The following is a 13,903-nucleotide window of genomic DNA, read 5'->3' on the forward strand; positions in this document are numbered from 1 at the left end:
TATATATATATATAGGTGTGTGTGTGTAAAAGATTTTTGTTGAAGAGTGTGAGATCAATGTTTTCAATCGATTATGTCTGATTTCCAAGATGTGGCTCTCTCAAATCATTGAACCAGTTCTAGCTGCAGTTTCGTTATCGTGAATGTCTGTGAGTCATGACCTGAGTTTCATAAATAATTGAATAAGAAACTGCTTTTCAAAATTTTGAATGCCATGTATACAATTTCATTCATATGTATAACATTTGAATATTGTAGAGATTTATAACTGTGAAAATAGTAATGGCATCTTTGTCTGACGATGGCCATAACACGACACACACAGATAGGCCTACCAATATGTTTTATTGAATATTTTAGAAATTTACTTTCTTCATAATTTCTTGTCAGTTTTTTTTAGTGTTTGAGCACTTAATCAGCTGCTCGCATTGTATGCTACCTGGGAAACCGAGGAAGCCGAGATATTTCCAAGTATTGTAGGGTCCACTGGGGTAATACTGTAGGTTACACTTACAGAGTGCATAAAGCTTGCTGTTGAACAGTTATATATGCAATACAAATGCCCTTAATTATCATTACGCACTACACATAGATATACTCCAATTTGTGGATTTTTTTGTGCTCGGTAATAGACTGTGTCAATTAAGTATTTAAAAATTGTCACTCTTCCCTCTCTGCAATTTTATTTTACATTTTTAAAGCATTAAAGAGTGTTTGTTAAATACAGGTTTGAATTGACGTATGAAACAACTTTCTAGTGTTGTGTATTATAATCTAATTGAAACTTTTGTCGAAGTAAGCAGTTATAATTTGACTTATTTATCCTTCTCTTGAAACAAAACTTCCCTAAAATACGCAGTACCCTTCAAGAAACTAGAAGAAATTTTTTTTAAAGTCTCAATCCCTTGGTATATAACAGCGGCAGCTATATTGAAATTATATAATGCTTAGCAAATTCCAAAAAAACTTTGAAAACTGAAACGTGTTTTTAATTCTTTTCTTTATATACATGAAAAAAAATAGACTGAGTTTTACAGGTACTTCGCTAGTTAGTTTGAACATGCTTTCAGTATTCTGGAATTTCTAAGGCTTTTAAAGTAAGAAGCCTTTTTAAGTTCAACTTTTGAAAGTGAAATCAATTTCCACAGTTAACTTCTCAAATATTAAGATTTTTTCTAGAAAAATGAAGGGCCAAGTACATGTTATTATGTAATCTGCACTTACATGTGGATTTTCTGCATAGTATCTTGATTAGCAGCTGGGATCTCAGGATTCTAGTGATGAAGCGTCTTCAAAAAGTTTTGGAGAAAAATGCAAATGAAAATATCATTGTGCTATTTAATTGTTAGTTTTACCTTTCATTTGAGACAAATGTTTTGTAGTAGCTTTTTACTTTAAAAATGGACCAAAGCAACACATTCAGCAATGTTCACAAGGATTAAAAGGGTGCTTTTCAGAAAAGCTATAATATTATCAAATATTCTTTAAAATCGCTTGTGGTCAAATGTTGTATACACAATTGAGGTTCTAAAATGATGTGCAGTTGAGTTCAGAGCTTGAAAAGAGCTTTAATTAGATGAAGAGAATTGCCATGTAAGTTGATTTTATGATTTGTTTTAATATTGTTTTTAGTGACGACACCATATTATTTATACAGCATTTCCCGTTTCTTTGCCAAATTTGTCTCATAAGCTGTGAAAACGTTAGGTTACTTTACATGTGCCCAAAGCACTGTCAGAATGGATTTCTAACATATCTCAATGCGTTGTGCTTGAATTTAGGTTCAATTTGATATAAATAAATAAATATATATATATATATATATATATAAACAGGGCCTGTTCGCCAGGCAAGCGGATGTGTTGCATCTGAATCTGCTTGTTTGTGTATTCATTGAATCTTGGTGTATTTTGTTGATTTTTTTATGAACTTGTTCTCATGACAACCGGTCATTTTTTTCACCCTTTAGTTGTTGTTTTTTCCTAATAGTGAATTTGAGCTCAGAGGCACAATTCAGCACCTTACAAAATATATTATCTCAAACCTTTGAAAAAAGAATCAAGCATGATCTCAGTATATTATGTGTCTAATAATTTGAGAATTTTTATTAAAATACAACGGTATTTCTTGTACATGTATTTACTTGACCTAAAAAAATGGACCTAGGACCAGTTATGCACCATTCTTGACGTATTTTGAGTAATTTATTTTTTGAAATTTTCATTTGGCATAACTTTTAACTGGATGTCGTATAAATAATAATATATAGATGTGGTTTTTTGCCTGTAAAATGTGTACATTGAGTAAGGTATTATTATCAAACTAAAATGATTAAACTGACTGAAAAACGTAAAATTAGTGTGAAAATTAATGGTTCCATGACAAAATTCTCGCTCTAAAATTACGCGACCCGACACCGTCGATTCATGCGTTCCGTCCGCCATTTGAAATGTTGTTGTGGAGCTCAGGGGATCTCAGAAAACGGTCGAAAAAGCAGTTAAAATGGAATCAGAACACTCTGACATTCATCTAAATGATAGTTACGGTGAATATTTTAACGAATAGGCCCCCAATGAGAAGTAATCCGACAAGAACGAAGAAAATAAAGCTCCTCTTTGTGCGAAGAGCGAGACCGGAAATTGGTACGTTTTTTTTGTTTTGTATTTTTCAAGAACGCTATCTATCAGTGTGTAGATCTAATACGGGGTGCCCACTACGGACGGAATCGGCCGATCGAGGGTGATCGCCCGACTCGATCGCCTGAAACTGAAAACAAACACGTTTGTTTTTGAGGCGATTGAGTCGGGCGATCGGGCTGATCGGCCGATCCCATCCGTTGTGGGCACCCCGTTTAACAAGTTCACCAACGTAAAGACACTGATGTACGCATATATCTATATATGTGAGGCAGCGAGGTGGAATCAGGCTCTCGTCAAATTTTGGGCATGTAGAGTTATTGGTATCATCTTAAAGCTTGTTCACTTGTCTATATTTGGAAGGAAAAAAATCCTTTTATCTTGAATACAGGTCGAGATATTTTCGAAAGGAGGAGGTGGGGGTCACCTGTTTTCTGAGGTAAAATTAGTGAGAAAATGGCCGCCAAAGATTAGCTATTTCCTTAGCTTAAGACTCCGTGGTCACTGAAATTGTACTTTTTAGTGCCTTTAATCAAAGCTTTTCAGAAAAATCCACACAGAAATGAGTTCTTTAATGGGTACAAAAGGTGTTGAGCCAAAAAACAAAAATTTGATAAAATTTCACAAACCTGCTGAAAAATGCAAGTTTGTTCACTTTGATTATTTTGACGAGAGCCTGATTCCACCACGCTGCCTCACATATGTTGTGGAATCTGAGCTTTCCTGATGCCGAAAAGAGAGCTTCCAGGTCTCGAAACGATACAAAGAGAAAGCTTACACGCAGGAAAAATCCACGTGGAAAACCAGGCTTTAAAATTGATATTTCTGTCAATATGCTCACAGGAAATGTGTGGATACACTGGTAACGATTCCTAAACGTTGTTGGCACCCCCCCCCCCCCCCAACCAACACATACACACACACACACACACACACACACACACACACACACACACACACATACACACACACATACACATCCCCACCCTTACCTCAATGGCGAACTCAATGGCGAACTCAATGGCGAAGTGCTTAGCTGCAACAGCACAGACGCAAATTGTGTGTGTGGGGGGGGGGGGAAGGGGGCATACGTTACAACTTCGAAAAGACGTATTTGTGAGGCAGAGTGGTGGAATCAGGCTCTCGTCAATTTTTGGGCATATTGAATTAATGGTATCATCTTAAAGCTTGTTCATTTGTCTTGCTTTCAATGAAAAAATTACTCATCCGTCTTCAATAGAAGTGGAGATGTGAGATGGGGGTCACCTGATTTAAGAGGTAAAATTAGCGAGAAAATGGTCGCCAAAGTTTGGTAAATTCCAAAGCTGGAGAGTCCATGGAAACTGTAAATTTATATTTTTGTGTCTTTAATCAACGTTTTCTGTGAAATCGTCAAAGGGATTTGTTTGTAAATGGAAATAAAAGGTGTTGAGCCAAAAAAAAAATCGAAAAAATTGCTAAGCAGGGAGAAAACTACTGTTTTCTTCGAATTCATTATTTTGACGAGAGCCTGATTCCTCCACGCTGCCTCACATTTGTGTCCACTGAGGTGTCAGATCCGTGTAGTCATGAAAGCAAAGAAAAGGAAGAACAAAATGGTGTCTCACCTGCATTCTGGCAGCTCCCACTCGAACTTGCCGGTAAGCATGGGAAACATGACAGCCGTGGTCCCGTCCCCGACAATGTTGTGTGCCTCCAGCTCAATAGCTCCTAGCTCGTCGTGAAAATACTTCCTCGTGTTGGGCAGCCGTCGCAACCAGGACATCCGAGACATCGAATCAAAGCCCAGTATGGCTATGCTCAAACCTTCGAACCCAGACTTCAGCGGGTCACGTGGTCTTTCAGTCCTCTGTTTGGAGTAAGACACCCCCGCGTGGATATTTTCGTACTGCTCACGCGTCCCCCTTTTGCACACGGCGCGGAAAAAATCGGATGTCATGGGAAATCCATCTTTGATGTCCACGTGTGGGAGTCCCCACTTGTATTCATAGTCGCCGACTCTGACCAGAGGATAGTAGTCGCACGTGAAGTTGTTCTTTTTCCCATGTAAGGGTTTGGAAAAGCGCACAGTGCCATTATCTACGTAAATCCAGTCTTTTTGGCCCGAACACGTCAGCGGGGGGTACTTACGGAAAAACTTCATCATCACCGGGTCGTTCACTTTTAGTTGTGGATGAATACATTCCTGTCTGGGAAGGACTCCTCCCTGCTGCTCCAAACTTGGATTGTCTCTGAACGCTGCTTGGGTCGTCGGAGACAGGCGGTCACTTCTCAAGGAAACATCAGCCATTTTGATGTGCCGGTGACGAGCGAAGAACATCAAAAACGCCACAGTCCACAGACAAAACAGGCCGAAGATGACCTTTATCGAACAGAAGTTCCACTTCTTTTGTTCAAACATTGTGGGATGGCAGCGGTTACCTAAACTTACTTAGATTACTTGAAGCATCACATAGCAAAAAATTTTTTTTTTTAAATACAGCAATAACATTAACTACCAGCAACTGAAATGTATGGCTATACCGGCACAAAACCACAACGTTTCAGTTGGCCTTTAGACATCAGTTAAAGACTACTACAAAGCGAGTAACATGTTCGTCCAATGAGGCATAAGGGGGTGCCGTTGGTCATCAAAAAATTTCTGTTCATGTGTTTTGAGTCGGTCCCTGGGTGGCAATCTGAAATACAGAAAAAGTCACTGTTTATTATTCAAAGCAGAAATGAAGAAAAGAATCAAAGATATGGGGGTAAATTTCACAATTACAATCCATCCCATTCCGTGTGTTTAGAAAAAAGAACAAACCAAAATAAACATTTTTTAAAAATGAAGAAAAAAAAAGAAACAACAATCAAATGAACAAAAACAAAATTGTTGTTATGTACGAATAGCGAAAATGTATTTCAACATTTCCACTCACTGCCTTATGAAAACTCACAGCCGGTTAAAACTAAAGCGAAAAATGTACTAGAAATAAAACATGAATGACCTACAGCTTCGTTTCTATGCAACCACTCTAAATCTGTACGTGTTTTTTTTGGTGTTTTTTTGGAAAAGTTTTTTTTACGGCGCTCGCAACTGCATAAGGTCATCATATGAGCGCACGGGACACACCTAATATTTTCAGTTGGTAGGAAATTTTGAATTTTGCCAGGGTGGTGGCCGAAGCCTACTCTTATCGATTTTAGACCACCAAGGGATCTTTAACGTGCGTAACTTGCACACGAGCCCTCCGAGATTTTTCGCCCTTGTCCGAGAAAGCTAGGTGTAGATCTTTCCGACCAGAAGATCAGAGGTGTGGCTGAAAGACAAAGAAAAAGCCAAGGAGGAGCAGTAGAAAGGCTGCAGAAAGAATCAGGAGCCCAGAGGAAGGGGCAAAGGAGGTGAGGTGGTGGGGGCAGAAAAAGGAGATGAAAGCAGACGACAGAACATTGCTAGAGAGCAGGACTTTTTTTTAAACAAAAATTTTAGACGTTGAGCGTTACACGATCTTACCTGGACAGGAAGCGTGAGGTAGAGGAGAAAGAATACTATGGGATGGTGCTATGGAGGGATGAGGAAGAGGTTAGGGAGGGGAGTCGGAGAGTTAAAAATGGAACGTTCAAATGTTTCCAAATAAATAATTGGAGATGTTTTATGATCTAATCGATGTAGAGTAATTTAGAACATGTACGAGTTGGGTTGCTTCGACCCTGTCTGTCTGGGCCAATCTGGGATGAGACTGAGAGGCGAGAGGGATACACCGTCCCAGCAAACACGCAGAGAAACTCCATATAAAAACACCCAATCATAAATCTATCTGCTTTATCTGCCCCCCTTGTATTTTATCTTTGTTACTCTCTAGTAACACCTCTAATCTTCAGTACCTATAATTATAATATATGACCTTACTGTGTCGCAAGTGTCGTAACATTCTTACTAAAACTAAACACGAGGATTGGACTCATGTCTTTTGCTTGCTATGGCGAAGCACTTAACGGCCGTTCCACAGACGCCAGTTCAAGCGTTTCTGACTCTGCATCTATAAAATCACAAGTAGATATCTATATCTAGATTTAATAGTTTTCTATAAACAGGGTGATTACTTCCGTGGCCCCTTTCACCAAATTCACAACGAACTTCAGCACAACAACAATACTTTTTAAAAATAAAATAGAATCTAGATCTACACTATTCACTATTTGGATGAGAACGGTCTATGAGGCAATATGAAACAATTCTTACACGTGTATTTAAAACAGATATATTATTTTTTTCTTCTAAGATATCATTGGTCGAAACCTATAATAATTCATGTATGCAAATGAATGCATTTACCAGCGCTTGTCAACAAGTAGGCTAGTGTTGCTCACTTTCGCAAACCCTTGCTAGTATCTATGTATCCGTCCGTTCAAGATAAAAGAGCACCGCTTTCAATAATGGTGCTCTAATGTTCCCATCCAGTATTCTTACTGCTGGAAGATCTATCGATGACAATATGACTTTGAGGTGATATCATAGACGTGAAGGCAGACCCAAGACTGAAGAATACCAAGACGGGACGATATTCCTCATTTCCGGTCTAACTGGCTCCCATTGGAAACAGCGATGAGCGCTAACAAAGCGTAAACAAACGATAGGCCTTGGAAGAAAGCGCGACGATCAACTCGCGTAATGCATAGTGCTATGATATTTTACTGTTGGTGGCAATTTTGCGCTCTCTCTCTCTCTCTCTCTCTCTCTCTCTCTCTCTCTCTCTCTCTCTCTCTCTCTCTCTCTCTCTCTCTATCTCTCTCTCTCTCTTTCTCTCTCTCTCGCTCTGTCTCTCGCTCTCTCTCTCACGTTCTCTCTCTCTCGCTCGCTCTCTCTCTCTCTCTCTCTCTCTCTCTCTCTCTCTCTCTCTCTCTCTCTCTCTCTCTCCCTCTCCCCCTTTCTCGACCTCTCATACTCAAAACAGTAAGTGAAAGTCAACAAACAATCAGACAACCAGACAGCCAGACAGTCACGGAAACCAGACAGCCGGCACCCCCCCCCCCAACCCCCCGTCCCCCGTAATCCATATTTTTAGTCCAATGCGCCATGGCTAGATCTAGTTCACGGTAACCATTATTTTCACACAACGCACAGTTTTTCAGAACCAGAAACAGCTCACTTCAATTTATGCTTATCATTGGGTAAAAATCCTGTCAATTTATGTTATACATTACGTATCTGTGGCCAAATATTTTTCTACTGCTTAAACGAAAACAGTATCAAACGTTTAAAGGCCTTCACAGTTTCTTAGATACGAAGTTGGTGACCAGAACAGAAGTTTGGTTCTACATTTATTCTTCGACAATACCAGATAGGTCAGAGTTATTAAATTTGCCGCCAATGACCGTCTGGAGGAGACAAGGTGGCCCACACGCATAGGTCGTGGGCAACAATAAAACAGCGACCTTACATAGTGTCCCGCCAGTAGCTTTACGGAAAGCAAAGTGAAAGTAACAAATCTACGATATTGCAAATGTACACAAAACCGCCAAAAGTTGGCATTTTCTTTAAATCCATCTGCCATCTACTATTGGTGTAGGTTGAAGGAATTGGACGTCTTTTTGGGAGAGTTTTCGGCAGATCTGTCACCTGCACACAGTCAAGGCACCAGACTTCTTGCTTGATAAGCAGCTGTACGGCGTCTTTAATAACAGGTAGACCCAGTACGATTTTCTCAAAGACCCGTAGATTGTTTCTGATCAACAATGGTCAGTGTTATGGTTTTCCTTGATCATGTCAACAAGTTCGTCTCTTTTTTAAGACGCCACATGTGAAAAGTGGTAAACTATTGGTTCGGTGTGCAACTTGAACATTTAATTGAAAGAGTTCGCGAGGAACATGGGAAAAGAGGGTTTATACCATACTTGGAGTTGTTTCACCACTGCACTTCCGGTAAAATGAATCCTTATTATTTTACATGTGAATATAGGCCTAAGCTGATATTTCACACGTGAAATATAAGCAATATTTGCATAAATCACCCCGCGCACTATATTCGCCTTCTACTTCTATCCCTCTGTAAGCAAAATAGATCTATAGACTTGAATCATAATGTTCCTGGACTGTGCAATGTTCTGGCAGCCGATCTTCGCCCTGATTAAAAACTCACCATGGGCACCCAAATAAAGTGCAAATACCAGTCTCCCAGTCTCCCAGTCTCCCAGTCTCCCAATCCGCTAGCCTATGGTCGAGAGAACGTGTAAACCTTTTTCTACGTTTCCCTGAGTTTTGTTCCAAATTGAGTCAAACGGTGGGCACCACAATGGACCGGGATTACGAGTGTAGTGCTGTTACGTTCAGATCTTTTTATCGAAAAAAACCATCATCTATTCTTAAGCCTAATATTTTTCCAGACTGTGAGATCATCACAAATCAGTATTGTATTCCCTCAAACACGATGATCTTTCGTTATTTCAATAAAACACCGAGCGTTGTCTCGGTCGGCGTCGCACAAGCCTTCGCGGCGAGCGAGTCGGCTCAATACTGTAGTATGCTAAGTGCTCCCATTAGTTTCGCAAAAGGATTCATGCAAGATAATTCCGAGCCGATGACTTTATTCCAATTGAAAAAGAACTGTTCTTTCTATTGGTACCTTTTTTGGCTGGTATTTTACACATTTCGTGTTAAAAATGATCTTTGAACACTTATGACTCTTTTTTTCACGGTTTTCTGTCTAAATGTCAAAGGCAAAAAATAATAACCGTGGGAAACCACACTCAAAGCTGTACAGTTCTTCACCAATGAACTGACGATATTTAATCATCAATCTTTCTGCAAAGCATTCGAATGCATGGGTGTAAATTTTGAATCGGGGGACCTCGCATTCTGACAGCGAGGGGCTTCCCTTTCCACGGCGATTCTCCAGCTCAAAATACCCGGATATACAAACTACTTACACTATTATAATGAAGAAAATCTGAACTTTTTCAAAGTGTTCAGCATTAAAATTTGGTGTTTTATAGCAAAAGGAAACCACGCGCTCGGAAAGCCGCGAGTCGGCTTACGTGCCGTGTATACGTTACCTGATTATACGTTTGCAATAGCACCATAAACACACGAGAGCACACATTCACACACGCACACACGCACACACACACATACACGCGCGCGCACACACATACACATACATACACACACACACACACACACACACACACACACAAATACACATACACACACTCACACACACACATGTACATAGACCGCCTCGGTGGCCTCTTCGTAAGGAGTCCGCTCTGAGAGATCTGCAGGAGGGTCAATTAATCTTTTAAAAGCTCTAAAACAAAATAAAAATTGATTTTTAAAGTCAATCCAAGTGTAAAACTAAAAGATCAACAGACGATAACAGCTAGCAGGGCACGCCCACACAGTCAACTGTTTACGTAAACAAGCTTGCAGTGAGCTTAAAGTTACCGTTTTTACTCCGTTTTACCAATTAGAGTTGTTTACATTTCCGACCATTCATGCTCGAAAAGAGGTCAAAATCTAAAAATAATTGCGAATGAAGAACGTTGGAGCAAAGATTTTCTACAAATGGAGAATCTGTGGTTGAAGCAAAGGTGGCCATGAGGTAATGGTTCTAAAAATAATCTCACAGCTACACACTAGCAAGGTCCAAATTCCTTTATCTCGTCACCCAAGCTCACAAAAAACCACACACACCTCCAAATTAAATCAAAATAAAATATTTATAGTCGATTATAGTTGTTTATTTTTATCCTAAATGAAGCAGAAGACATCAAACTTTCAATATATCCAAAAAACAAAAATTTCAAGAAAAGTCACATTTTTGCCTTTCGAGCCTCATAGCTGATTATAGTAGAGTGCGTCTTATGACTGATATTGAGCGGGGCTGACAGATATATACACTGAACAATCAACTGCAGAAATGAAAAAAGATTAAATTTTAAAACAAAATTTCGTGGAAAAATATAATATTAGACATAGCACAAGTACAGCACTCTTGGTTCATTACCTTTCAGCAAATAGTAAACGTTATTTCCCTGCTCATTCAGTTATTCTTACCTCCCCTGACAAAATTAAGAATAGCTGAAATTGAATAGTTCTAGATCTAGATCTAGATCTAGATCTAGGCCTATGTGAATTCTGCAAAAACCTGACGTGATGCTCACTGACAGACAAAAACTAACTAGATCTACATAAGCCTATCTAGAATCAGCATATCAATATCTAAATAACATGACAACTTTCCTTGCTAAAAAGCCTTTTTTCAATTCATCGTTTACCAATGTAATGCAATTCGCTAGGCTAGCGAACAACTTGCCTTCGGTTTGTTTTGGTTGCGATGTTTAAAATCAAAGTCAAGGTCATCTCTAGACCCTATTCTAACGACAACATGCCATATTGATACAGGAGACCTACGGATAGCCGAACGTGTAATCTAGATCTAGAAAATGCATGAGAGTATGGGGCGATGTCTATCTTATCAAAGTACTATCTTATCTTATCTTATCTTATCTTATCTTATCTTATCTTATCTTATCTTATCTTATATTGTCTTATTTTATCTTATCTTATGTCCTGGGTAGGGAGCTGCCTTTTATTGGAGGTCTTATTGTCCGCGACCGATTGCTGGGTAGCAGAAATTGATGAAAGGGAGGGGGGGGGTGGCATTTGGGAGACTCTGGATTTTGGGCATTGAATAGAAGGGTGCTGATCTCATACATGTATTTGAGAAAACTCTGTATTTGGGGAGACATTTTTGTCATTCGGAAGCAAATGTCTGAGTAGAATGATTCATTCTCATCTTTATAAGGCTTGTCTTGCTGTTGCATACTTTGTTTAATTTCGTCTCTATTTCGACGATGATCTTCAGTCAGGTCTTAAATCGCCTCATTCAGACTTGATGATGGTCCCTCCTTCATAGGCTTTGCTTTCTCGGGTCGTTTTCTTTTCGAAGCTTCGGTCCTGTCACTGACGGCGCTGGCTGATGTGGATGCAGCACAGACATCAGTCTTAAGTTATAATTAATGTATGTTAGAAGTTATATTCAAGTTCATTTAAGGAAGGGGGTCAGTGAAATGCTAATTTTCAGAGAATGTCGAAATGCCCCCAGTTGAATAAATAATTGTTTAATATCCCATTGTTTCATTTTTATGCTAGGATGTTTTTGTTCGAGTAGAAATAGATGTTACTAGCTGGGCCCCCTTTCGATGAAAGGAATAATCGGTGCATTAACATCAACTGAATATCATTGGTCTACTACATTTACACTCTACTGGAATTAAGCAATAAATCTTGAGAGAAAAGTGACACGTGCGTTTCCAAGTTGCCAAATATATAATAGATGCTTAGATCTAGATCTAGATCGATTCTCTATTATATTCCGCTTTCGTGGTTGTACAGAAGCGTGTTGAATGTTCCTAGTAGCAAGAAAAAGAATTTGACAAAGGAGTCCAGAAAAAGCTATGATGGGCATCAAGCGAAAGGATCACAGTCGAATTTAGCACCAAGTAAAAAAAGAAAACATGAGGCTTGATCTACATCTAGATCAATACGGGTGGCACACTTAAAATAGTTCTCAGTTTTGCGCGACAATGCGCGATAGTATCGAACGGAAGTACGACTTGAAATAAACAAACCTGGCATATTTTCTAAAATTACTGTGACAGAAGCGTCGGCCTGCAAAAGCGCTCGGCGAAATAAAGAAATTGAGCTTTTTGCAGCAAAACTCTCTCAAAACTGAAAAAAGGAAGGGCGTCATGATCTGGAGAATATTTCAAAGAATCTTTTTGCGAAAACCGTAAGTCGGTCGATGCAGCCATTAAAAAGCCTTTTGAATAGCAAAATTGGGCAACCACAAATAGATAATAGATGGGCACGTTCATCAGCATAATGTGCTAACAGAAGAAGAAGATCTGTATCTTCTCCTATTACAGCTGTATCTTCGTGCTGCGTACACTTGATTGCTGTTAGAGCGTGTTCCACAAAAACCGAATACTGACGCTGGCACGCCCCTCGTGTGTGATTCCACAATTTACATGTCAGATCCTGTAGGCCTACTTTTTTTTAAATTTCACACGTTTATGTTAAAGCGGCCAATCTTCGGATAGGCGGAAGCCCGCCCTTATTTGTTAATTTTTGTGGTTATTTATCCGTACTGTTCTAATTTTGATTTTATTCTGTTGTGAAACCTTTTTATTTTTTTACGGTTTTACACCCTGGGTGGCTACAAGTGATATTCTGATGCTTAAATCAGAGCAAAATAAATTCTGGTGCTTTAAATTGTAATCTTTATCAACGTATTGCTGTATACGTCGTCATAGAGAATTGAAAGCTTGAAAATTAATGGCAACTTTTGCCACTTTTTGTGACAACGTTTGAACCAAAAAATGGCAACATACGCAGATGCTAGCCAGGTATATTGTCTAATATCATATTTTTTCCATGACATATTCTTTCATTTATAATATTATTATAGTTGATTGTTTAGTATATGTAGTGATAGAATTAATATAAAGGAAAATTCGAAAGGCAATGCAAGTTAGTTAAACAGTGGATTTTGTAGGCCTACTGTTGATAAAGTGACTAGCAAATTTCAAAACAGTGTAATTATTTTGATGATCATTTATTCAAGCTGATATAGACCTAATTGGTTTCCCATATTTATTTATGGTGTTGTAGATCTCATTTTGAGAATTTAAAATTTAGTGTTCACTGTCCACTCACTGTGTTTATCTGGTGTGCTGCTACAATGTCTTGAGGGGGGGGGGCAATTCCCAAACGTCAGGTGTGTTTATTAAGTTGAAGAAGGGCAGTTTAGCTGCACCTTAAAGTCACATTATTATGAAGACCTATTAGATCTAGATAGAACGTGATTATTTTATTCACGAAAAAGATGTTACTTAGTGAACTGAACGTAAACAGCACCATACTCTGACGTAATCCCGGTTCATTATGGTGACCATCATTTGACTCGATTTGAAACAAAATTAAAGGTAACGTAGAAATATTTGCACTACTTGACTACAGTATAAGGAATAGCGAAACTGGGAGACTTGACATGTTTGGGTGCACATTGTTCGTGGTGAGTGCGCGTCACAGCGAAGTTTTTAAGTTTTTACTTCTTTGCTAATTGAGAGATAGAAGTGCAGACTTTGTCCTGTTGAAGGTAGAGAGGTGAGCTGAGTAAGTCTGATTCCCTTTAAGGACTTCTCTGTTGACATCCTCCCCTTGGCGTTCATATGACCTTATGCAGTTGCGAGCGCCGTAAAACCTCTACTAAAACAAACACACA

General features: G+C 39.0%; 1 protein-coding gene across 1 annotated transcript in view; it reads right to left on the minus strand.

The window, feature by feature from the left end:
- Positions 1-13,903, minus strand: part of LOC101850422 — a 53,213-nt gene that overhangs the window by 19,155 nt on the left and 20,155 nt on the right. Inside the window, exon 2 of the mRNA XM_035970553.1 lies at positions 4,244-5,314. Within this exon, the coding sequence (XP_035826446.1) occupies positions 4,244-5,037 (794 nt within the window). The 5' untranslated portion in view covers positions 5,038-5,314. The remainder of the gene's footprint in view (positions 1-4,243; positions 5,315-13,903) is intronic.

This window comes from Aplysia californica, unplaced genomic scaffold (assembly GCF_000002075.1).
Source record: "Aplysia californica isolate F4 #8 unplaced genomic scaffold, AplCal3.0 scaffold00284, whole genome shotgun sequence".
NCBI classification, from domain to species: Eukaryota; Metazoa; Mollusca; class Gastropoda; order Aplysiida; family Aplysiidae; genus Aplysia; species Aplysia californica.